General features: G+C 37.4%; 1 protein-coding gene across 4 annotated transcripts in view; it reads right to left on the bottom strand.

Annotated features, from left to right (window-relative positions):
• Nucleotides 1-22944, bottom strand: part of PEX5L (peroxisomal biogenesis factor 5 like) — a 353835-nt gene extending 330891 nt beyond the window's left edge. The window contains exon 1 of one of the 4 annotated variants that reach the window (XM_024989943.2): nucleotides 22469-22944. In XM_024989943.2, coding sequence (XP_024845711.1) covers nucleotides 22469-22489 — 21 coding nt within the window. In that variant the 5' untranslated portion in view covers nucleotides 22490-22944. The remainder of the gene's footprint in view (nucleotides 1-22468) is intronic. The other 3 variants (XM_059885023.1, XM_005201648.5, XM_059885022.1) reach the window with 3 other exon arrangements.
• Between the last annotated feature and the right edge of the window lie 723 nt (nucleotides 22945-23667).

The following is a 23667-nucleotide window of genomic DNA, read 5'->3' as shown; positions in this document are numbered from 1 at the left end:
AGAGAATCCTTAGCGCTTAGATCAGTAGTTTCTGATCTCTACTTTTGATTAACAAGGTCTCCTCATTCTAAATTTTCAGAATGATCAGCATAGTTTTAAGGTCTAGTTTCCCATTTTTATTTATCATACGTGTCCCTATAGTTCCCTCTACCAAAGGCAGTTTATATAGTCTCTGCAGCTGTATCAGATGAGCAGCACACCAATATCTGTATTTCTTTGGGGCTCACTGAAGAAATGAAATAGATAAAAGGAAATAGAAATACGTCTCACTTCAATTAACTGAATCCATCAATTGGTTTGAGGGTATAATTTCCATTATGATAATCTTATTGTAGACTTTTTTAAAAGGCGGAGTGCTTGTCTCTGTTTTAACGAGATACTGTTTTAACTGGATACTGGCAGCAACCCCTTTTAACTCTCAATAATATAAAGATATTTCTTAAGCAGAGAATCCAGTGTTAAAATTTGGCAACAAACCTGTGTTCTTGTCAAAAGTCAGAAATCACAAAATCAAGCTGTCTTATTACATACTTTAGCTTTCTACTTTGAGATGCTCAGAGAGGTTCAATAACTTGTCCAAGGTCACACAGGTAGATTAATACCTCACTCAAAAATTTTTCCTAGGTCTTTGAAACCATAAGGAAAATATGAAGATCATCTACGTAGTCAAATAATGCTGTGACATTAATTTCACTCATGATAGTATAATTCATGGGGATAAAAACATATTATTATTTCATGTATTAAGCACATTATACAATTAACTGACAAAAGAAAAATTCAAATCCACGTGACTAAATGCTACAACCAAGTAGAAAAAAACAGACTAAATATAATACTAGTCTAATGTTATGGTAAATTTGGATCAATAGATTTTTCCTCCCCAAACCCAATTTCATTTATTGAAATTGTTTTTTATTGTATTAAATAATATATCAAAATGCTAATTTACTAAATTTTAGTTTAGAGTTATAAAATAATAGTTCAAGGAAAGATTAAGATTCTATTAATCTTTCTGTAGATGAGAAAATTGGGAGTCACAGAGATTAAGAGGTGTTCCCCATATCACTCACTAGTCAGGGCAGAAAGAGGCCTGAGATCCAATTCTTGGCCTACTGACTCATATTATTTCTTTGGTTCCTCACACCTTCCCCCTCCCATTTTGTTATTAATCAAACAGGAATGTGAATGTATCACTCAGGATTAATTGGTTTTTAAAGGGACTATTCTATTTTCAGAATTTAATTTAATTCTATCTTCAAAGAGCCCAGATAAGATTCTCAATCTATAGTGGTCTATAGGCATCTCCAGAAGTTTAACTCAAGCCAACTGGATTAATTCAAGCTAATTAAAAGATGAATTATGATTCATTTAATCCAACATGTACTGTTCACCCACCATGAGCAGATTCTGTGCTAAGTGTGTTAAAAAGATGAACAAGATACAGTCAAGAGAACTCACTAGAAAGCAGTGTGAGAGGATGTGAGACAGAGTCTGCACAGGTGCAGGTAGGTGCTAGGAGAGCAAAGAGGAGGGCATCTACCTCAGCCCTGGAGACTCAGGGAGAGTCCTTGTAGGAAATAACCTTTAACTTCTTTAACTGAATATTGAAGGGTGAGCAAGGATTAACCAAGTAGATGAAACAGTAGGTGTTCTGTTAAAGAGAACATCATTAGAAAAGGCCAGAGGTATGGAAGCATGCGTGAAGTTTGAGGAAATACCAAAGTTGGGCAAAACAAGACAAGGGTGCTTATGGGCAGATTGTAGATGAGAAGACCAGATAAGAAGACCTCACAGGTCACATCTTCTTTTGGAGCTTAGTGTTTTCCACATATCAGTGTACACGAAATTCACCTGCAGAGTGTTAAAATGCAGATTCTCAGATCTCATCTTCATGGAGCATGATTCAGTGGCTGTAGTAGTTTCCAGTTATCTGTATTTTTAACAAATATTCTAGATAAGTGCATTCTTCTTGGAAAAATGCTGTTATAGATGACGGTATACCTTTAAAGGCGTTTAAATGTAACAAACATTCTAGATAACTTTTCTAGAGAAGACTGCACTTGGAAAAATGCTGTTACAGATGATGGTGTACCTTGAAAGGAGTTTAAATATAAAGGTGATATCATGAAATTAATGCTGTAGCAAAGAGGGTGGTGAGATATATGTGACCCTGGCAGCAAAGGGACTAGTTGAGGAGTCAGAGTGACTCTTCAGATAAAGACAATAGAGTTCTCTAAGATGGTGACTATGTGGACAGAGAGACAAGGCAGATACAAGAGCATTAGGGAGTAAGTGCTGGAGCATTTAGATTTAATTTGGGGAGTGAGAGAGAAAGAAGACCGGATGAGGGAGAAAGAGGAGAGGATGGTTCCCAGGTTTCCAACACAGGTAATTGAGGAGGTGGTGGCATTATTAAATGATCCAGGAAATCAAAAGAGGCAGGCTTTATTGGAGGTTATTGGTGGTGATAATGAATCCAGTTTGGAACATGTTGACTTTGAGTTGGATTAGGTAGAGTTGGTCAGGTAGTGGTTCTGGTATTTAGTTGGAAAGAAATAATTGGTTTGTAGATACACATTTAGGCTAAGCACAAATGCCAGATTAACTATGTTTTCAGCTTAGTTACTTTAATACTTCTTTACCTGAAAACAGACTATTTAAACATTTATTAAAGATGACAGAATTATGTGCAGAACAAGCCATAGGTAAAATAATAATTTTCGAGAAGCTAGGTACAGAATGTACTGTGTTGTGCTTAGTCACTCAATCACGTCTGACTCTTAGCGACCCCATGGACTGTAGCCTGCCAGGATCTTCTGTCCATGGGGATTCTCCAGGCAAGAATACTGGAGTGGGTTGCTATGCCCTCCTCCAGGGGATCTTCCCAATCCATGGATCAAACCCAGATCTCCCTTATTGCAGGAGGATTCTTTACTGTCTGAGCCACAAGGGAAGCCCAAGAATACTGGAATGGGTAGCCTATCCCTTATCCAGAGGAACTTCCTGACCCAAGAATTGAACTGGGGTCTCCTGCATTGCAGGCAGATTCTTTACCAGCTGAGGTACCGGGAAAGCCCAGGAACAGAATATTTTTACTTTAATTTTTAACTAGGTGATTAGTTAGATTAGTGCTTCCTTGATATAACACAGAACATTTACATTTTTTTCTTATTGATTCTGAAACCAGGACATGATCACATGAATGTGCTAGAAGTCAATCCCTGAAAAAATTAATTTTGACAAAATCAGCTAAAAAGAAAACATAATTTTTATTTTGGTACTTTAAATTTTATATTATGTTAGTTGATCAATACTATTACATTATGATTTTTACAATGTTATTTCTTGACCTTCCACTCCTAAAGCAATGGAAAGTTTAAAATTAATTTAAAGAAATCAGGGAATGGTGGTTCCATGTTAAGTAGATATTTTAACTTCAGTTAGATTAGTACAACCTATACGTAATTCTAATAATCTTGATCCTGCCACTGAGGAGTTCTCTTTCAAAAAAAGCTTGTATTTTCTCTTTCCTTGCAAAAAATGAATCTCTAGGAGCAGAAGAAATTAAGAGAGCTCCCCCAAATAAGTAGTGATGTGTTTAACAGTGGTTAAAGTCTTAAAGTAAGAATTTTTATAAGAGCAAAGTACAAAATAAAACATAAAAGTAAAATATTTAGGTGAGTTACAAATTTTAAGGGTGGGAGGACATTTAGATTTAATTTGTACATTTGACCCAAGATTTTGCTTCTACTCATACAGCACAGAGTGACTCTACATTGGATTTTTATGCTTGAGTTAATCCCATTGCCTTACTATTTTCCTGGCTTCCTGGGTATTTCTGATTCTAGGGAGGCTTTCTGCACAAAAAGATTGATGTCTCACAGCTGTTTGTACTCCACTAGGAGAGTACACCCATCATAGACAAAGGTAGTCTCAAGGGACTAAGTTAATATATACAGATGTTGAGTTCAGAGAATTGACAGAGCTGTATGGATTTAGTATCTGTCTTGCATAAACGTCAGGAAGAATGCATTAGAGATTTCTACCCTCTAAGGCCATGCAATGCTCCAGAAAACTTGTGAAATCCTTTTGTTCCCTGTTAGTTGAGTCATTCTGCAATAGTTGAGTTACTGATATGGAGACGTGGCCTGAATTTACTATGTGGGCTCAAGAAAGAGAGTAAAAATGTGAAGACTCAGATTCTGGTCTTCAGTCTCCAAGCGATTTGATGTAGAAGCTTGGGTGAGACAGTCAAAGCCTGTGAGCTGCATTCTCCTTATCAGCATGACAAAGATAAACTAACCATCCTTTGCCAACCTCACTGAAGCATTTTAGAGATTAACTTTTATGAGGCACTCACAAAAAGTGACTATTGTAGTAGAAATAATCAGTATTCTATCACAGCTGACAATTCTGCCATATTGGGGGTGGCTTTGTCAAAAAATATCTCTTGTTATTTTCAGAATGGGGAGGAGAAGTAGAGCAGGATTCTCCCAAGAAGCACTCCTTTAAAGAATTATGAGAGGTTGATCTTTGGTTTCATAGGAAATAACAAGTATCTTGATGTTAGGAAAGCTTTTGAATTTATTTCCCATGATATGGTTATTAGTAAACTGGAAAAATCTGCCCCTATCAAACCCTTAGAGATGCACTGGATCATTAATTAAGAGCCTGAAAATAATAGAATCCTAGAGCTGGAAGGAAAGCCAGAAATAGTCTAAGCCAACCATTTTGCAGAAAGACTAGCAAACTCACATCCAATCTGTGTTTGATTATCTTTGGTAAAATTGAATTCATTTCTCTACTTTTCATTATGCACCCCCCCCACCCTGCCCCCACACACATACATTTGGTTGCACATATTGATTGTCCAAGGATACCTGAATCAGGGAGCACAAGTCAGGTCTGAAACTCAACCCTCTAACTCCACTTGCCAAATCATGTGCCTGGGTGTGGGATTGTGTCCTCCAGGGAAAAGGAGAGTGTTTATGTATTCAGCCCACTCAGAGGTTCTCTTTTATAATTTGCCCAGAGATGGTACACGTCATTGTCATAGTTATTTCCTCTCTCCTATTAGAGAGAACTTTGACATGTGATTTTTGAATCTGTGTCTCTGAATCAGAAGAAATATTCCTTCAAAACTCAGGCTCCCATATCAGACTAACTATGGAAGACATAATAAGATATCTGTATGCAGACAGGCTCACAAAATAGATATGTCTCTTGGATGATCATTGTGAGTGTGGCTCCATCCTTGGATTCCTGGAAAATGGGTCTCTCTGTGTGTGTGTATGTGCATCTGGAAAGGTTAGGGCTAGAGGCGTAAGCAAAACTTATAACTGGGTATAAACAAGATGTCCTTGTAGAACAGTTTTAATGATGATGTTCTGTTGTCTCAGCAGTCTCAGGGATGTATGTGTTAGCACTGTTACCAAAATCACTGTTGACAACTAGCTGAAGTGCTAAGGAGGTGCCTAGAACACTAGAGGCATGGATTCTAATTCCAAGTGACCTTGGCTAGTTAGAGATATAGATAGAAACCATTAGGAGAATCTATTATGTTTCTAAATCTGCAGCCCCAAACTGTCTGAGGCTTTACAAATTTGAACCCATTAAACTGCATAGACTACTTTGACAGCGAAGTGTTGCTTAATTACAGTGGCAATCTAATTATAAGGTTTATAAGGTTTCCCTGTAATTGATTCTCTTTCAACTGTGTGGAAACTTCACTTGATATGCGTTCCTCCCTGAAACTCATGGGAATAAACCAGTTTCTGGGGCCACTGTGTCTTAGAATCAGAAAGACCATGCCAATTGCACTTTGGAGTCCTTATTCAGGATAGTAAAGGACTCTTCTGAATATTTCAATTATTCATTGTTTCATTGTTTCATTCATTCATTCACCAATTCATTCTTTCATTCATTCAATAAAAACTACATTAATATATATGTACCTAGCACTACTAGTCTCCAGGGATATAAAAATGTACTGCATATATAGTCACTGCTACAGATGGGTTTACAAACAGTTGGGGAGACAAAAATAAATAATTAAAGCTAAATGTTAATTATGGTATTAGTGATGGATATAAGATGCTAAGTAAGCATTAAGAAAGACATTCCTAATTCTTCACTGTGTGTGGGGGAAGTGGGAGGGTGGTGGTGCAGGCACAGGGCAGCACTCACAAGGAGATAACATTTGGGTGGAATATAAAGGATGAGGAAATATTCAGTGTACAGAAGGCGAGAGTTCTGTTATGTGGAAATGAAAAAAAAAAATCCAGAACTGTGAGAGAAGAAGAAAATCAAGCATCTGTCACCATTGTAAACAACCAAATATAATAGGCACTGCTGTGGCTAAACTCCTTCTTCCACATATAATATATATGAAACACTTTTCTATTTCTGTAAAACATAAAAGCTATCCTACCAAATGACCAAAGGCATTTTTCACAGAACTAGAACTTCCCTGGCTTCAGACTATACTAAAAAGCTATAGTATACTCAAGTACTGGTTTGTCTCCTGAGAAATCTGTGTGTGGGTCTAAGCAACAGTTAGAACTGGACATGGAACAACAAACTGGTTCAAAATTGAGAAAGGGGTATGTCAAGACTGTATACTGTTACCCTGTTTATTTAACTTATATGCAGAGTATATCATGTGAAATGCTGGGCTGAATGAATCATAAGCTGGAAACAAGATTGCCAGGGGAAATATCAACAATCTCAGATAGGCAAATGATACCACTTCAATGACAGAAAGCAAAGAGAAACTAAAGAGATTTTTGATGAGGGTGAAAGAGGAGAGTGAAAAAGATGGCTTAAAACTCTACATTCAAAAAATTAAGATCATGGCATCTCGTCCCATCACTTCATGGCAAATAAAAGGGGAAAAGTGGAAGCAATGACTGATTTTATTTTACTGGACTCTAAAATCACAGTGGAAGTGACTGCAGCCATGAAATTAAAAGATGCTTGCACCTTGGAAGGAAAGCTATGACAAACCTAGACAGCATATTAAAAAACAGAGACATCACTTTGCTGACAAAGGTCCATATAGTCAAAGCCATGGTTTTTCCAGTAGTCATGTATGGATGTGAGAGTTGGACCATAAAGAAAGCTGAGCACTGAGGAATTGATGCTTTTGAACTGTGGTGTTGGAGAAGACTCTTGAGAGTGCCTTGGACTGCAAGGAGATTAAACCAGTCATCCTAAAGGAAATGAGTCCTGAATATTCATTGGAAGGACTGATGCTAAAGCTCCAATACTTTGGCCACCTGATGTGAAAAGCTGACTCATTGGAAAAGACCCTGATGCTGGAAAAGATTGAAGGCAGGAGCAGAAGGGACCGACACAGGATGAGATGGTTGGATGGCATCACTGACTCAAAGGACATGAGTTTGAGCAAACTCCAGGAGATGGTGAAGGACAGGGAAACCTGGTGTGCTGCAGTCCATGGGGTTGCAAAGAGTTGGACACGACTTAGCAACTAAACAATAGCAACATGGTACTGGCACAAAAACAGAAACATAGATCAATGAAACAGGATAGAAAGCCCAGAAAACAACCCATGCGCTTATGGTCAGTTAATCCATGATACTGTGGAGAACACTCTGGACATTTCTTAAAAAACTAGAAAATGGTTACCATATGATCCAACAATCCCACACCTGGGCATATAGTCAGGAAAGATGAAAACTCTATTTTGAAAAGATATATGCACTCCAATGTTCATAGCAGCACTATTTACAATAGCCAAGACATGGCAGCAACCTAAATGTCCATTGATAAATGAATGGATAAAGAAGTGTGGTGTATACAGACAATAGAATATTACTCAGCATAAAAAGAATGAAATAATGCCATTTATAGAAACATGGATGGACCTAGAGATTAGCATACTAAGTGAGGTAAGTCAGACAAATATATGGTATCACTTATATGTGGAATCTAAAATATGACGCAAATGAACCTATCTATGAAGCAGAAACACAATCACATACATAGAAAATAGACTGGTGGTTGCCAAGGGGGAGGAGGTTGGAGGAGGAGTGAAATGGCAGGTTGGGGTTAGCAGATGTAAGCTTTTATATATAGGATAAATAAACCATAAGGTCCTACTGTATAGCACAGAGAACTATATTTAATATCCTATGATAAACTATCATGGAAAAGAATATTAAAAAAGAATGTAGATATAAGTATAACTGAATAACTTTATTGTATGGCAGAAATTAATACACAGTAAATCAACTATACTTCAATAAAATATACTGGTTAAAAATTGATACAAATGAACTTATTTAAAAAACAAACTTGCAGACATAGAAAATAAACTTTATGGTTACCAAAGTGGAAACTGGGGGGTTAAATTAGGAGTTTGGGATTAATGGATATATACTACTATATATAAAATACACAAACAACAAGGACCTACAGTATAGCCCAGGGAACTATATGCAATATCTTATAATAATCTATAATGAAAAAGAATCTAAAAAGAATAAAATATGTATAATATATCACCACTTTGCTGCATACCTGAAACTAAAACAATGTTGTAAATCAACTGCATTTCAATTAAAAAAAAATAAGAGTAAATCCTTAAAAAATCATCACAACATATGGGTACATTTATTATATTCTTGCCACAGACGGGGAAAGTGAGGTTTAGTGAGGATAAGTCATAAGAGCAAGATCTCACAGATAATATATGGTAAAGCAGGATTTGAAAGTGATGTCTGACCTTGAGCCCAAGCTCTTTGGCAGTCTGTTTCTGTAGTCTCTTCAAATGTAAGGAATCATGAAGCAATGTCTGATGCATGCCATCAAAGCCTTTCAGCATCCTTTCCCCACCCCTCTCATTTTTGGGGAAGGCAATTAATTACAGAAATCTAAGCCATCAAGATCTAGATCTCAGTTTCCTCAAAGGTGAAACGACAAAGTTGTGCTATGTGAACTCTAAAGACCTTTATATCTCCAAGATTCTGTTTTAATTTAATCTTGCCCCAAGCTTTATTTTAAGAAGTGTTTTAAGAACACTTTGTTTTTGTGTTATATAAATCTTCCAAAAGACTTACATACTAGATTGCATATCAGTATTAATGACTCAAATGCATAGGGCATCTAGATTATAATCATTATTTGGATGACTATGAAACAATAATGTGTCCAGTTTTTCACATTAAATTCCTACATATGAAGAAAAAGAGTTCTTATAACTAAAGTACAGGATATGTATTTTAATTCCCTGATCAATTACCAAATTCTTCACAGAGCTCTTTCTAATTTCTCAAAAAAATAGAAGTGAGCAGTAGATAGACCCTGATGAGGGGTCATTCTGCTCTTCGTTGCTGCACGGTTTAATAAACCAATATATTCTAGCTTTATTGTATTCTCCTTTGCTGTATTCTCCTACATGTAATGGCTGCTGCTGCTGCTGCTAAGTTGCTTCAGTCGTGTTCGACTCTGTGCAACCCCATAGATGGCAGCCCACCAGGCTCCCCTGTTCCTGGGATTCTCCAGGCAAGAATAATGGAGTGGGTTGCCATTTCCTTCTCCAATGCATGCATGCATTGAGTCACATCTGACTCTATGACACCCTTTGGACAGCAGCCCACCAGGCTCCTCTGTTCATGGGATTCTCTAGGCAAGCATATTGGAGTGGGTTGCCATTTCCTTCTCCCATGTAAAGGTAGATAGTGCCAAATAAGCACAGGGCTTAAAGAGAATTATTTTTTTTATTTCTTATTCTTAAAGGACAACTAAACTCTAGTTAAGATAGAGAGGTGTCTATTTTACTTTTAAACAACATCTATAACATGTTATACTGAACACTGGCTTTTTAATTTTTTAACTTTCTCAAATGTACATTCTATATTTGGGAAACTGTCAACTTTTGGAATCTTGGTGGTAAGCAGACATGCACTTTCCCAGAATACCTTGCAGACAGCATACGGAAGTGTAATCTCAGCTCTACCAACCAGCATCACCTGAGCCCACTATAAATGGAGACCCGGGGGCACACAGTCATGGGAGAACATTCATCCTGGCAGTGGGTGGCAGCAGCTGAAGCTCCAGCATGGGGTTTTCATGGTCCTTCCATCCAGAGTCTAGTTCCAGGAGTGTTTTTCAAAAATATTTAAAAAACCTTTTTACTTTGAAATAATCGCAAGCCTACAGAAAAATTGTAAGTATTCTTGTAATACTTATGTATTTTGTAATACCATTGTAAGTTCAATGGACTCTCATAATACCCTTTTCCCAGACTTACCAGTTTCTAACATTATGCTATATTTGTGCTTTTTCTCTCTCTTTATATAGGCAATTATATTTAATATCATGCATATTATTATTTTCATTATTCCAAATCACTTGAGAGTAGGCTACCTGCACTATGCCCCTATAACCCTTCATATTGCAGCATGTATTTCATACGAACAAAGATATTCTCCTGCCACAGTTATCATATATCAATCAATATATATGACACTAACACCAATCTAACCTCCAGACCATATTCAAGTTTCAATTGTGCCAACACTGTGCTTTATGACAATTTTGTTTCCCACACCAAGATCCAGTCCACGATCACATATTGCATTTCTCAGGTCTCCTTTTAATTTGTAAACATCTCAGTTTTTCTTTGTTACTCATGACACTGACATTTAAAAAAAAAACATAATCTGCTACTTTTTATAGAATATCCCTCATTTTGGGTTTATCTGAGATTTTTTCATGATTAGATGCAAGTTTTGCATCCTCACAGGAGTGATGTGTCCTTCTCCGGGCATTGCATCCAGAGATGGACATTCCATTGATCACCTTATTGGTGATGTTGACTTTGGCTACTTAGGGTGCAGTTTCTCCATGGGAAAGGCGCTATTTTTTGTTTTGTAATTTACTTGGGTGACATTTTGAGGTCATGTAAATCCTGTTTATACTCAAATTCCCCTTCATCAGATTTAGCATCCAATAATCATTTATTCTCTCTTGAATCAATTTTTACTATGATTGCAAAAGTGGTGATTTTTCTATATCATTCTTTCTATGCTTATCAATTGTTCAAATATACTTCTAATAAATTGCCTTTATGCTTAAATGAGCCAGAGTTGTTTTCTGTCACTTAACAGCTAAGAACGCCTGATGGATTTACTTGTATATTTAGGCAACTAGTTCTAAGAACCTATCAAACAAGTTCATTCAAATGGTCAATCTAATCAGTCCAAGGAGAGACATTGAGGAACACCTTTAGGAAACAAAAATGATACAGCTTTTCACAATACTTCATTCTACTTTTAAAACAGATTTACAGACTGTACTTTTTTTTATATTGTCAGCCAAACAAATGACTACTCAAATTGAATATATCTGATAAATATATATTCAATCTGAGTAGGTTCCTTAAGAAGCTAAAAATAGAACTACCATATGATCCAGAAAGCCCACTCCTGGGCATATACCTGGAGGAAAACATGGCTTGAAAAGATACATGCACCCCAGTGTTCATGGCAGTGCTGTTTACAACAGCCAGAACATGGCAGCAACCTAAATGTCCACTGACAGAGGAATGGATAAAAAGAAGATGTGGTACATATGTACAATGAAATACTACTCGGCCATTAAAAGTAATGAAATAATGCCATCTGTAGCCATATGAATGGACCTAGAGATTATCATACTAAGTGAAGTAAATTAGAGAAAGACAAATATGTGATATCACTTATACGTGGACTCTAAAAAATGATACAAATGAACTTATTTATGAATCAGGCTCACAGACTTAGAGAATGAATTTGTGGTTACCAGCAGGCAAGAATGGGGAGAAGGGACTCTGGGATTGACATGTGCATATTGCTATATTTAAAATAGAGAGCTAATAAGGGCCTACTGTATAGCACAGGGAATGCTGCTCAATATTCTATAATAACCTAAATGGGGAAAAGAATTTGAAAAAGAATAGATACAACTGAGTCACTTTGCTATATACCTTGTTAATCAACTAATAAAATGTTTTTAATCAACTATGTTAATACAACATTGTTAATTGTTAATCAGCTATGCTCCAATATAAAATAAGAAATTTTTAAAAATAAAAAAGATAAAAAATTAAATAGTTACACTAAAAAGCAGGAAGAAATACTTTTTTGTGACTAAATGCCAAACATTGAACATTTGAAAACATCTAGCAGTTTATTATAATGCTTACTTTTTCCTTAGACTTTTTATTGTAATTCAAAATAATAATAGTGTAATGGGAATAGCACACTAGTGGAAGGCAGCTTTCATTCCAGTACTAGTTCTGCTAAGGTATATGGGACTTTTTGAGCAAGTCTCTTATTTTCTTCGACCTCAGTCTCCTCATCTGTGAAATGAGATGATTGAACAAAACAATTTCAAGAGTTCTTCAAACTTAGGATTCTGGGACCTCAAAACTGAACATTATTGCAATTTTTGAAGACATAAGGAACTGTTAGCCTAGAATATTCTAATGAGCATATTTGGATCCAAGATTATTCTGGTATAAAGACTAACACCTGTAAAGCATCAGAACAATTTAGAGGGCAATTTAGTCTAAAGATGCTATAGCAGCTGTCTGAATAGATGTCTTTTCCAAGAGATAAATAATGTCACAGTGCATGGCACTGGTCAGATCACATCTTGAGCTGTGTGTCTTGTTCAGAGGGCCATACTTTCATGGAACCATTAAAACATCAGAAATGTCATTATGAGAAACGATTGAGTGAACTGGGCTGTTTATCTTGGAGCAGAAAAGATTTAATAGGATGAAGACATAATAGTTCTTTAAATATTTAAAATTTTGTTTTATTCAGTTTGAACATAATAGGTTTGCTGAGCTTTCTCCAGATGGAAAAAGTATAACCAGTTGGGTAGAGGTTATGACAGGAATATAAGAAAGAAATTTTATTCAACCACAGCTGTGGTAGCTGCTGTTGCCAGCACCTCTGTCAGGTACCTCATCATTGTGCCTCTGTGATGTCAGAAAACTATCTAAGAATCAAGCTTTTTGCTAAGGTCTCAGTGCAATAGATCAGGTCCTGTTCTTTATGTAGATGTTTTCAGATCACTGTACCCTAAATGTTAGTGTGTGTAAAAATCACGGGTATATTGGAGAATTCAGTTTTGGATTCACTAGGTCTGAAGAAGGACCTGAGATTTTACATTTTTCAACCAGCTCCCAGATCTTTCATGTACACATAATCAATCACCTGTCCCATCAGATGATCAGCATGTCCAATCAGATGTTCAATCAGATGTCTAATCCAGCATGATCAGAAGATACCATTTCGTATGTTACAGTTTTACCCGTGTGAAAGGAGGTGAAAACATATTTTGCAGCTCCAGCAGCTTCATCTTAAGAGGTTTAAATGTTTTCCTGTTTCTCATCTTGACAAGGTTCTGTGTTTTCAGACTTTTCACTAGTTTTGACCACTTCGCCTCATGGCACTGGCATGCCTCTGTCTGATGCTCACCTGTATACTTTCAAGAAACCAGGGAATGTTTCCCCCAGAACACACTGGGTTTTGTTTATTTTAGGTCATTACTTCAGTTGACTACAACCATTTCAGGTGGGCCACACAGACACGCATACCCAAACACACATGCCATTTCACGGTGCTTTTCAGTACTTTCATCCACAGGCATAATGGTCTTGGGTCAGAGGCCTGCGTATGTACAAGGACACTGTGCTCTGCTTCCATTCGGCCCCCCTTAACTCTTGGCCTCTTCCGTCTCCAAGCAGGCAGCTCACTACAGTGAGAACGGGGTACTGTATCCAGGGTCTTCTCACAGTCATTGCCTTGAGGAAACTTTATCTCACCCTGCTAGGGTACCAGTTTTAACCCTCAAGGGTGTATGGACTATTCCCTTCTTACATAAAATCTATTCTAATATTTATATAAAGTCATCATGATCTCCTCGAGTCTTTACTTTCCAAGCCAAATATCCCTAGTTCCTTCTATGATTATTCATCTGAAATGGTTCTGAATTCCTCTGCCATACCAGTGGCTTTAAAAACTGCATAGTTTTTAAGAGGCTCAGTGGAAGTGGGAATTCTGTGGCTCCCTAGGTAGATTTCTGGCATCACAACAGCACCAATCAGCTGTTAGAATCTCCATGATTTATAGATGACCATATGGCATTCTGTTTGGAAAAAAAGTTTTTGCTACACCAACTCCCACTTACAGGGTTTGTCTGGCTTTCCAGGGGGGTTCCTATGTATGAGCAGGGACTTTGGGGACTTGTATATGCGACTGCAATGCAAACTCTCCTGCGTGGCTCAGGTTCACCCCATTTCAAAGCTGCTGGCAGAGTTCTGTGGGTTTCTCTTTAATGAAATGGTGGCTAAGCAAACTTTACCTATCTATATGAGCTCATTATTTTTCACCTGTACAATTTTTAATGGTCATTGTCTAAAAATAATAAAGATGATCAATCTAGTGAAATCTCACATGGAGAGTGATAATGGTCATTTATCTAATGGAATTTTAACAGGAGAAGTAGTATATCAGTACTAATACAGATCAGTCAAAAATGATGGCATGGCATCCAAAGCACAAGCCACAAAATGAAAAATAAACAAGTGGGACTACATCAGACTAGAAAAGCCTCTGCACACACAGCAAAAGAGACCATCAACAGAGCGAAAAGAAAATCTATGTAACTGGAAAAAAAATATTTGCAAACTATACGTGATAAAGGGTTAATATTCAAAATATATAAAGAACTTATGCAACTCAACAGCAAAAAAACCCAAATAGCCCAATTAAAAAATGGGGAAAGGACCTGAGTAGAAAAGGTATAGGAATGCCTACAGGTATATGAAAATATGCTCAACAACACTAGGTAGTAGGGAAAAGCAAATTAAAACCATAATAAGCTATCATCTCATACTTGTTAGAATGGTCATCATCCCAAAACAAGAAATAACAAATGCTAATGTGAATGTGGAGAAAAGGGAGCTGTTGTACACTGTTGGGGGATTGAAAAGCAGTATAATAACTATGGAAAACAATATGGAGGACCTTTAAAATGTAAAAGTAGAACTACCATAGGAGAAGGCAATGGCAACCCACTCCAGTACTGTCACCTGGAAAATCGCATGGACGGAGGAGCCTGGTAGGCTGCAGTCCATGGGGTTGCTAAGAGTAGGATACGACTGAGCATCTTCACTTTCACTTTTAACTTTCATGCATTGGAGAAGGAAATGGCAACCTACCCCAGTGTTCTTGCCTGGAGAATCCCAGGGATGGGAGAGCCTGGTGGACTGCCATCTATGGGGTCGCACAGAGTCAGACATGACTGAAGTGACTTAGCAGCAGCAGCAGCAGCAGCAGAAGTACCATATGACCCAGCAATTCCATTTTTGGGAATACATCCAAAGGAAACAAAATCACTAACTCAAAAAATATCAGCATCCTCACGTTCAAAGGAACACTATTTACAACTGCTGAGACATGAAAATAACTGAAGTGTCTATTGGTAGATAAATGGTTAAAGAAGTTGTGGTACACACACACACACACACACACATAAAATGGATTATTAGTCATAAAAATGAGGAAATTGTATCATTTGCAACAACATGGATGGACTCTGGAGGCATTATGCTAAGTTAAATAAGTCACTCAGAGAAAGAAAAACACTATGATCTCACTTATATGTGGAAACTAAGAACAAACAAATAAACTCAGACTTGTGGTTACCAGAGGCAGAGAGGAGGGGAGAGGGAACTGGAAGAAGGTAGTCAAAAGGCACAAACTTGCAGTTATAAGATAAACACTAGGGATGTAATGCACAACATGAGGATTATAGCTAACATTGCTGTATGACATAGAGGAAAGTTGTTAGAGTGAATCTTAAGAACTCTCATCACAAGAAAGAAATTTTTTCCTTTTCCCTTCTTTCTTTTTACTGTATCTACACAAGAAAATGGACGGTAACTGAACCTATTGTGTCACAATATAAGTAAATCAAACCATCATATTGTATGCTTTAAACTTACATAGTGTTGTACATCAATTATTTCTCAATAAAATTAGGAAAAAAACAGACAATATACAAACAAATGGTTATTAAACATTGGGAAAAAAAGCCTCACAGGATCGGATCCTTGAGAGAAGGAAAACAAAGTGACTCCTGTAATTGCCCTAGCGTACTGCCAGCAAAGAGTTTTCCAGACATAACGTAGGAAGCAAGAACCCCCCAAAACTCTTATACTCGCAATAAGCTGAGGAGACAGAGTGGAGGGTTAAGGAGGCCCAGGTGTTAGAATACACAGGGCAGAGTAGTAGGGAGAAGTCTGAACAGAGGGAGAGTGCTGGAGAAATGCAGGGGGCTTCCTCCCCTAGTTTTCCACTGAGTTCTGACCATGTATGTGAGGAAATGACCCTTACACCATCAGAAAGGAGCAGGCAGAGAAATTCTTAGAGCTCACATGGGGTTATAAAGAGTCCACATTCCCAAAGCCAAGTCAAGAAATCTTTGGATGAGTAGGACGTCAGATAAAGTACTCAAAAGGATAGTACCACAGGAAACAGGACAATCAGCCCTAGACCAAAATACTTTGGTAGCTTCTGGTATCATGTAAGAACTCTTAAAAGCAAACCTTGAAATGATCAAACTGTTTCCGAGTATATTAACTGTGTCCAAACATAAAACTTAAAAAAAAAAAAAGGAAAAAAATCCAGCACCCAACAATGTAAAACTCACAATGTCTGGCATCCAATCAAAATGTACCAGGCATACAAAGAAGCAGAAAAACACAGCTCATAATGAAGATAAAAATCAATCAATAAAAACAGTCCATGAAATGACACAGATAATAGAAAGAGTAAACAAGGAAATTAAAATAGCTACTGGTAAATGTTTTTTTACATGTTCACTGCCTACCTGCAAAGTCATAAATATATTCTCTTATTTTAACCTACTTGAGATGGACTTTTGTGTACATGCAAAATAGAAGTCAAGATTTACTTTTTTTTTTAAAAAAATAGATATCCAATTAGCCAAGAATCATTAATTGACAAAGAACATTTTCCTCTTATAATGCAGGTATCTCCTATGTCACAAATAACATATTTATACATGAAAAATGACATTATAAGACAATACTGACAGTGTGCTGTGTTAGACCTTGGGCTCTGCACAATTAGTAATGGTCGTGATAACCAACCAATAGGGTATTAGCTATCTCCCTGCTCATATTCTGTATAACATAATAATATATAAGATATAAAGATATTTCTTAAGAGGCTGGGGAAAAAGTCTTCTGTTTGGTATTCCTAGGGATGGCATAGGTGAGAAGGGGTGAGAAGTGGGTGAGTGAGGTGGAGATGAAGGAAGGGGTCTCTGAAAGAGATGTAACCCCCAATTCATAGCATCTGCTCTCTGATCCATGGGTTACAGGCTAAAGATGACTTTTCCCTTCCACGAAATCTGACTCATAAAAAGGTTTCATTTTTCAGAAAACTTAGCTATTCTATGTTCTTTACTGGTGGATTTGAAACGACATCATGTTTAGATGTCTCCAAACACCCAGATTGGACTTAGGTAGCACAAGGAGACATTAGGCTGGAGTGTACCTTCACTAAGTGCAGCAAAGGCATACCAGTTATTCCATCAAAATATCAAGAAGTGAATTCTAGAATATAAAGTCTTTACACAGCTCTAGCTTATGCCTGTGTTGGAAACATGAGATCTCAATGAAAAGTGTAAAAAAGCAGCCTGCCAGATGTTTTGACTACATGGCACATCACATCTCAGTGTTTCTGAGGTTGGCAGTGGGAATACTAGAGACTCGGGCTTTTAAAATTAACAAGTTCTGTTTTAACCTTTTTCTTATTCTTTGCTTTAAAAATGTTTTTAGAGTCAAAACATTTGTATGCTGGAATTTTTTCCTTCAAACACATGTTTTTAGGAAGAATGTTTATAAACTATAAACAAAATCTAGGAAGAACATATTGTGTTTCTTACAGTAAATCTATAAAGGAAACTGTTGGCCAGTATAGCTGGGGAATGAGAGTTTCAGGTTAATCAAATATTCAGCAATATTATGCCATAAGTATTATCATTTTCCTAAATGTTAGGAGCATAATATTACTCTCATAACAAGCATGATTTGCTTATAAATATACTGGAAGCGTTTGGGAATCTTGCTGGAGCTTGTGTCATAATTTTGAGCATCAGTTTCACCGTACATGAATTTTCTTCAATAGAATTCTAGTTAATTTTGGACAATAAATTTATGTCTGAAGTCAATTCACTCAAGGAGTATTAATACTGATTATTTGAGGGGGAACGGCAGGTACTATTTGAGCTGAGGGGAGAGAAAAGGTGAGGGCAGCAGCTTGTTCAGTCACTAAGTCGAGTCTGACTCTTTGCAACCCCACGGACTGCAGCACACCAGGTTTCCCTGTCCTTCACTATCTCACAGAGTTTGCTCAAATTCATGTCCATCCATGACCAAATTAACACAATCAACCCCAGCCTTAAGCCAGCATTACCTCATTCTCCTCACAAATTCTGTCCCTCCCCCCAAAAAATACCTCCTGATTTTCACAGATTTCCCTCTAAAAATGTAAATATCCCTGTAGGGTTTGTGCATGTGTGGTATATTGGCATTAATTATGTTTTTGTCAGCAAAGGGTTGATAAAGAAATGACACAGGATAGAAAATGGTGGCATCAGGAGGGAAAAAATGGATCTTTTAAAAGACTGGAAATATCCATGACAAATATTACCTACTTCACAGTTTTGCTTTAGGTATCACTAATGAAAAACTGCTGTTATAGATGCTGAGAATTCTATGACCTTTTGTTGGACTGGCTTCTTATGTTAGTTGTTTCTAGTGAGTCAAATGAGTCTCCAGTGGCCAGACCTAATGTATTAACATAAGTTGTTATCCAAACTTCATGAGAAAATTTTTAAAAAGCTTAAGTAAACTTAAGACAAACACAAAACCCTTTTGGGGGAAGATAAATAAATAGCTACTCTTTGAGCTGTTAATAATCTTGTAATTTTTGTCATTTAAATTTCCTTTAGTTAATGTCTTGTGAAGCCAGAGGGTATGGAATTTTTCCTTGGCAGGTTTGAATAAGTCAAAAAAGCTTGTTTTCAATGTCTATCATAGAGATCAGTTACAATTATGAACAGAATTTTTGTCTTCTGAAAAAACTGTTTTTTCTTTTCCAATTTATTCAGAAAAAAATTCATGTGTAATAAATACACCCAGTTTTAGTTGAAATAACTTTTGTAACAAAAATTCTACTGGGGATCCTTTATTAAAAATTTAAAAATTAGTTCAAAATTGAAATTATATTGCTTTGTATTTATACCATTTCAGAAAAAGGTTTGGTTAAGGGAACATTCAGAGACATGTAATTATTTTGCTCTAATTGGCAGTGTTAACTCATATGCACATACACAAATAAGCATCGCACTGCAGAGCACACAGAGGTATTGGAGGGTTTAAGATCACAGGTCATCTATTAGGAATTGAGAGTTGGTCAGAACTGATGTTAAAGTGTATTTAAACACCATTGATTCCCTTGGTCAAAAGGGAAAAACAAGGAAATCTAAAACAGTTGCTAAAGAAACAACCTTTGCTTAAGTTGCTGGGGTGATGAATTCCCCTTGGAAATAATTGGTGAGGCACCTGGAAAAATGGCACAACTCTTGGGCCTGCTCCTAAGAAATATACCTGTGGCATTCACTTTGAAACCAAGAAATCTATACCACTATGCTGTGCTATCTATCTGTAATAGTTGTCATTTGTCAACTTTTATCTTCTAATGAACTACCAGAGTAAATCAAATTTGTGTTTTTAAAAGTTTGTGGCTTCTAAAATGAATTCAGTTTCTATGGTAAACTGGATGAATTAGACATATGTATCAAAATTAATAGATTTTATTTACAAAGTTGCAAAAACAAAGATACCACAGGAGTTATAGACAATTTTTGAAAACTTCATGTGAATACCTCCCTTACTTCAGGCTGTTTATTTAAAAAGCATTTTATTTGAAAATCTTTTGGATTTGGAAAAGACAAGTACAGTTAATGATTGCAAATATTTTCTGTTGCATTCCCGTTTTAAGGTATCAGCCAAGTAACACCAGTGTTCAAATAAACTCCAAAGTTGGCAAAAAATGTTAGTAAATCTGCTCATCCCTGGTCCACTTTACCAAATATGTATTCTGATTTTAAATTACCAATATTTTGGAATGTTTGGGCTATGCTTCTTCTCCCTTGTGATTAGAGTCAGGTATGCACAGGAAGATGATGCTGTTTCTGATAAGGAAAGATTCTTTATTTAATCTAAAGGTATCAACACAATGGGGATTTTGTACATAGGCTAAATACTATTTTCTGGGAAAGAGACTGGGGTTTTAAAATGTCAGCAAATAACTATATTACAAATCAGGTTGTAATAAGTGTTTTAGTTTGGGGAGGGAGTATTCCCAACCAGAAGATCATATCATTTAATAGCTACTAAACTAGTAAAGCCTCAGAAGTTAGTATCAATGGTCCATAGCAAATAGGAAAAAAGTATTGTGCTCTGAAATTTTGGCAAGCATATTGATTACAGTCTTTATTTAGTAATGTTTCCAAGTTAAGCTTGGCAGCAAAGATTTGGGAGTTTTACTGCAAGCCATCATATTTGTTGTTACAGCAGTGCACAAGCAAAAAAACATTAAGGCAAAAACATATACAGAGTCTTACATTCTGTCTATTCTCTCAAAGTGAAATGAAACCATCAGACATTATTCTGGGCAACTCAAGTTTCAGTAATGCCTTTCCTTTAAATATCCAGAAAATTGAGTTTAAATTATTTTGGGGGTACCTGAGTTTATCGGATTGTTGCTTGCATTATTCATTCACAAAAACATATTTTCAAACAAAAAATAATGTGGAAAGTTTCATTAAATTGCCCAAGTAGTCAATTATGAATTTTGTGTGAATGAGCAATTTTCTGAGGACTGACTCCATTTATTAAAATCTTCCTATTTTTATTCCTGTGGAGAAACTGTTTGGGGATAATAAATAGATCACACATAAAATTAAAAGTACCATTCTTGGGAGTGAAGATGAAGCATAAAACTATGGTAAAAACTCTTTGTTAATTTTTTAGCTGTCATTGTTTGAATGGTTGTTACTTAACTTCTCAATTAGTGTAGCTTTAATAAGAAACATGCAGATCGTATTTATTGTATGTATTTAGAAATACACTTCAGGTACTAATTATTGTCCAACAATTGTGATATAATTCTATTAATAATTTTCAAAACAAGATGATGTCAGTAGTATGGGAAATGCTTTTAGAATTCTGATAGTGCTGATTCAGAATTCTTATAAAACTTTGGAATATGATACAATACCATTTTATATAAAACTAAATTATAATCCGAAAGAATTTCTCCACAGGCTTAGAAATTAAATATTGGGTAATACTAAGTCATAAATTCAATAACTGTCAATTTATCTGTTTTTCAATTGTCCTAAAGATACAGAAGTAACATCCTTGTAACATTCATGCACATTACACACTAGAGTGAAATTATCACATATGATAAAACTGTAGTTGATCATCTTTGTAATGGAAAGGAAGCCCAAACATCAAGTCCATGACTAAAACATTTAGGAACAGTAAAAAATAAAATAAAATCTCAGTTTATACTCTAGGAAGCTGAGTTGGTATTTCATTTTTTTCCACCCAAAGCATGCACCTGCCTTTATAGGGAAGAACCAACTATGTGAATGAAAACTGGAGTCAAGGTTAAAGTAATCTTGCCCAAGAGAGTGGAGAACATCAGAGAGAAGCAGTGGCTCAGCTCAGATGAGCTTTAATAGCCAGAGACCGCACCTCCTCTGAAAAACATTAGAGCCTCTTGGACATATGTTTGAAATTCATCCTAAGTCATCCTGTGACTATAGGGATAGGTGACAATGTCCCATCATCTAAGTGGGAAAAATACAGCACAAACCATTTTTAAAATGATCACTTTAAAAAATAATACGAAAGTGGCAAAGTGTTCCAAACGTCAAGAACCTTCGCAGATGATAAAAGAAAAGCTTTGTCTTTTCTATGATTGTTTGCCCTTCAGTTGACATACATGCTGAGTTGCATCAATAGGGATACAACGGAAACACGGTCATCTCCAGGTTTCCTCCTTTTGGATTCCTTGATCTTGTTTAAAGAAACAGGCTCAGGGAATACACATAAAACAAACTTCCCAATCGAAGTTCTGAGGTCTTTCCTCCCCTTCTCCCACCCTCAGAAACCCGTCTAGTTTTACCTACAGCACTGGACTGAAATGTCATGGTCATGTTGCACCACTTCACTTGTTGAATTGTATGGAGGCAGTACTTGACCACAGTAACTTGGTGAACCGCCTTGCTCTTATATTAGTCCCCAAGATTCCTATCCAATTCGATGGAAATGTCTTACCTGCATGTGTCCCTGGTACATTCTGCTTCGGCTTCTTCAGGACTCCCTGAGGTTGCCGGATGCTTCTCCTCGTGTTCACTTGCACGGCAACAGAGAAGGTGGGTTCTCAGAGGGTGCCCCTAAGCCTGGCGGAAGGCTCCAGGTAGCCCGGCCGCCAGCGGCCCCTTGAAGCTCTGCGGGCTGCGGGGAACTGTTCTCCGCTCGGGGTGCTGAAAGGGGACACTGGAGAGCGCGCGGATGAAGCGAGGAGCCCAGGCGGCCACGCTCTCCCTCAGGCACGGTCCTGCTTGCCGGGCGTCTTTAAAACTCACTCTTTCTCCGAACACTTTCTCGTTTCCTGCCTGGCTGCCTCATGTCTCTCTCACTCTCTTCACAGCGAACCCCTTCCTCCTCCCAGCCCTGACGTGAGCGCCCACACCAGCCGCCGCAGCTGCCGAGCTGGGCGCGCGCCGCCCTCCCGGCCGCGTCCCTGCCGAGAGCCCGCGGGGCCGGGCACGCGCGTACGCGTCCCCGGCTGGCCCTGGGCTCGGCCGAAGGAGGCGCGCGCCCCCCTGCGCGCGTGCTCGGGAATGCGCACACGTGGAGGCCAAGTGCCCGGGTGATGGTGGTCAGGTGGGGCAACGGCTTCTAGGGGAGATTCCAGAGGAGCTGGAGGCTAGTTGCAAGAAAAAGTAGGAGGAATATGCATTGTCTGTTCAGGAGCCATCAATACCTAGTAAGCCCATCATCCTAGAGATTGAATAAACCGAGCGTGGGGTTTCCGAAGAGTTTATTTCTATTCTGATTCAGCTCTCACAAGTTACCTCCGAGTCACTTCGTGCCTCTCCCCCCCAGTCAACCCACCCCCAATTCACCCCACCTCCAATTCATTGCTGTCTACCCTAAAACAGCAAACTCCAGTCTCCAAGGGCCTTCCATGATTTGTTTTTCTCCCTAGCACTTAATACCACATAACATCCTGTATATTTTATACATTTATTTTATTTATTGTCTATCTCAATGTATACAGTGTTATTTCCGTGAGATCAGGGATATTTGGGGGAAGGTGTGTACCTATTTTTGCGTGGGTGTATCACAAGCACAGTACCTCCTGGCACATAGTACGCACCCTATAAATATTTGCTGAGTGAATGGGTGTTTAATATATAGGTAGAGTGCATTTCAATATGTTTTAAGTTTAAGAGACTGGATAGTCTGAT

The sequence above is a fragment of the Bos taurus genome, chromosome 1 (genome assembly GCF_002263795.3).
Source record: "Bos taurus isolate L1 Dominette 01449 registration number 42190680 breed Hereford chromosome 1, ARS-UCD2.0, whole genome shotgun sequence".
NCBI lineage: Eukaryota > Metazoa > Chordata > Mammalia > Artiodactyla > Bovidae > Bos > Bos taurus.
This window is presented reverse-complemented; position numbering and strand designations above follow the sequence as displayed.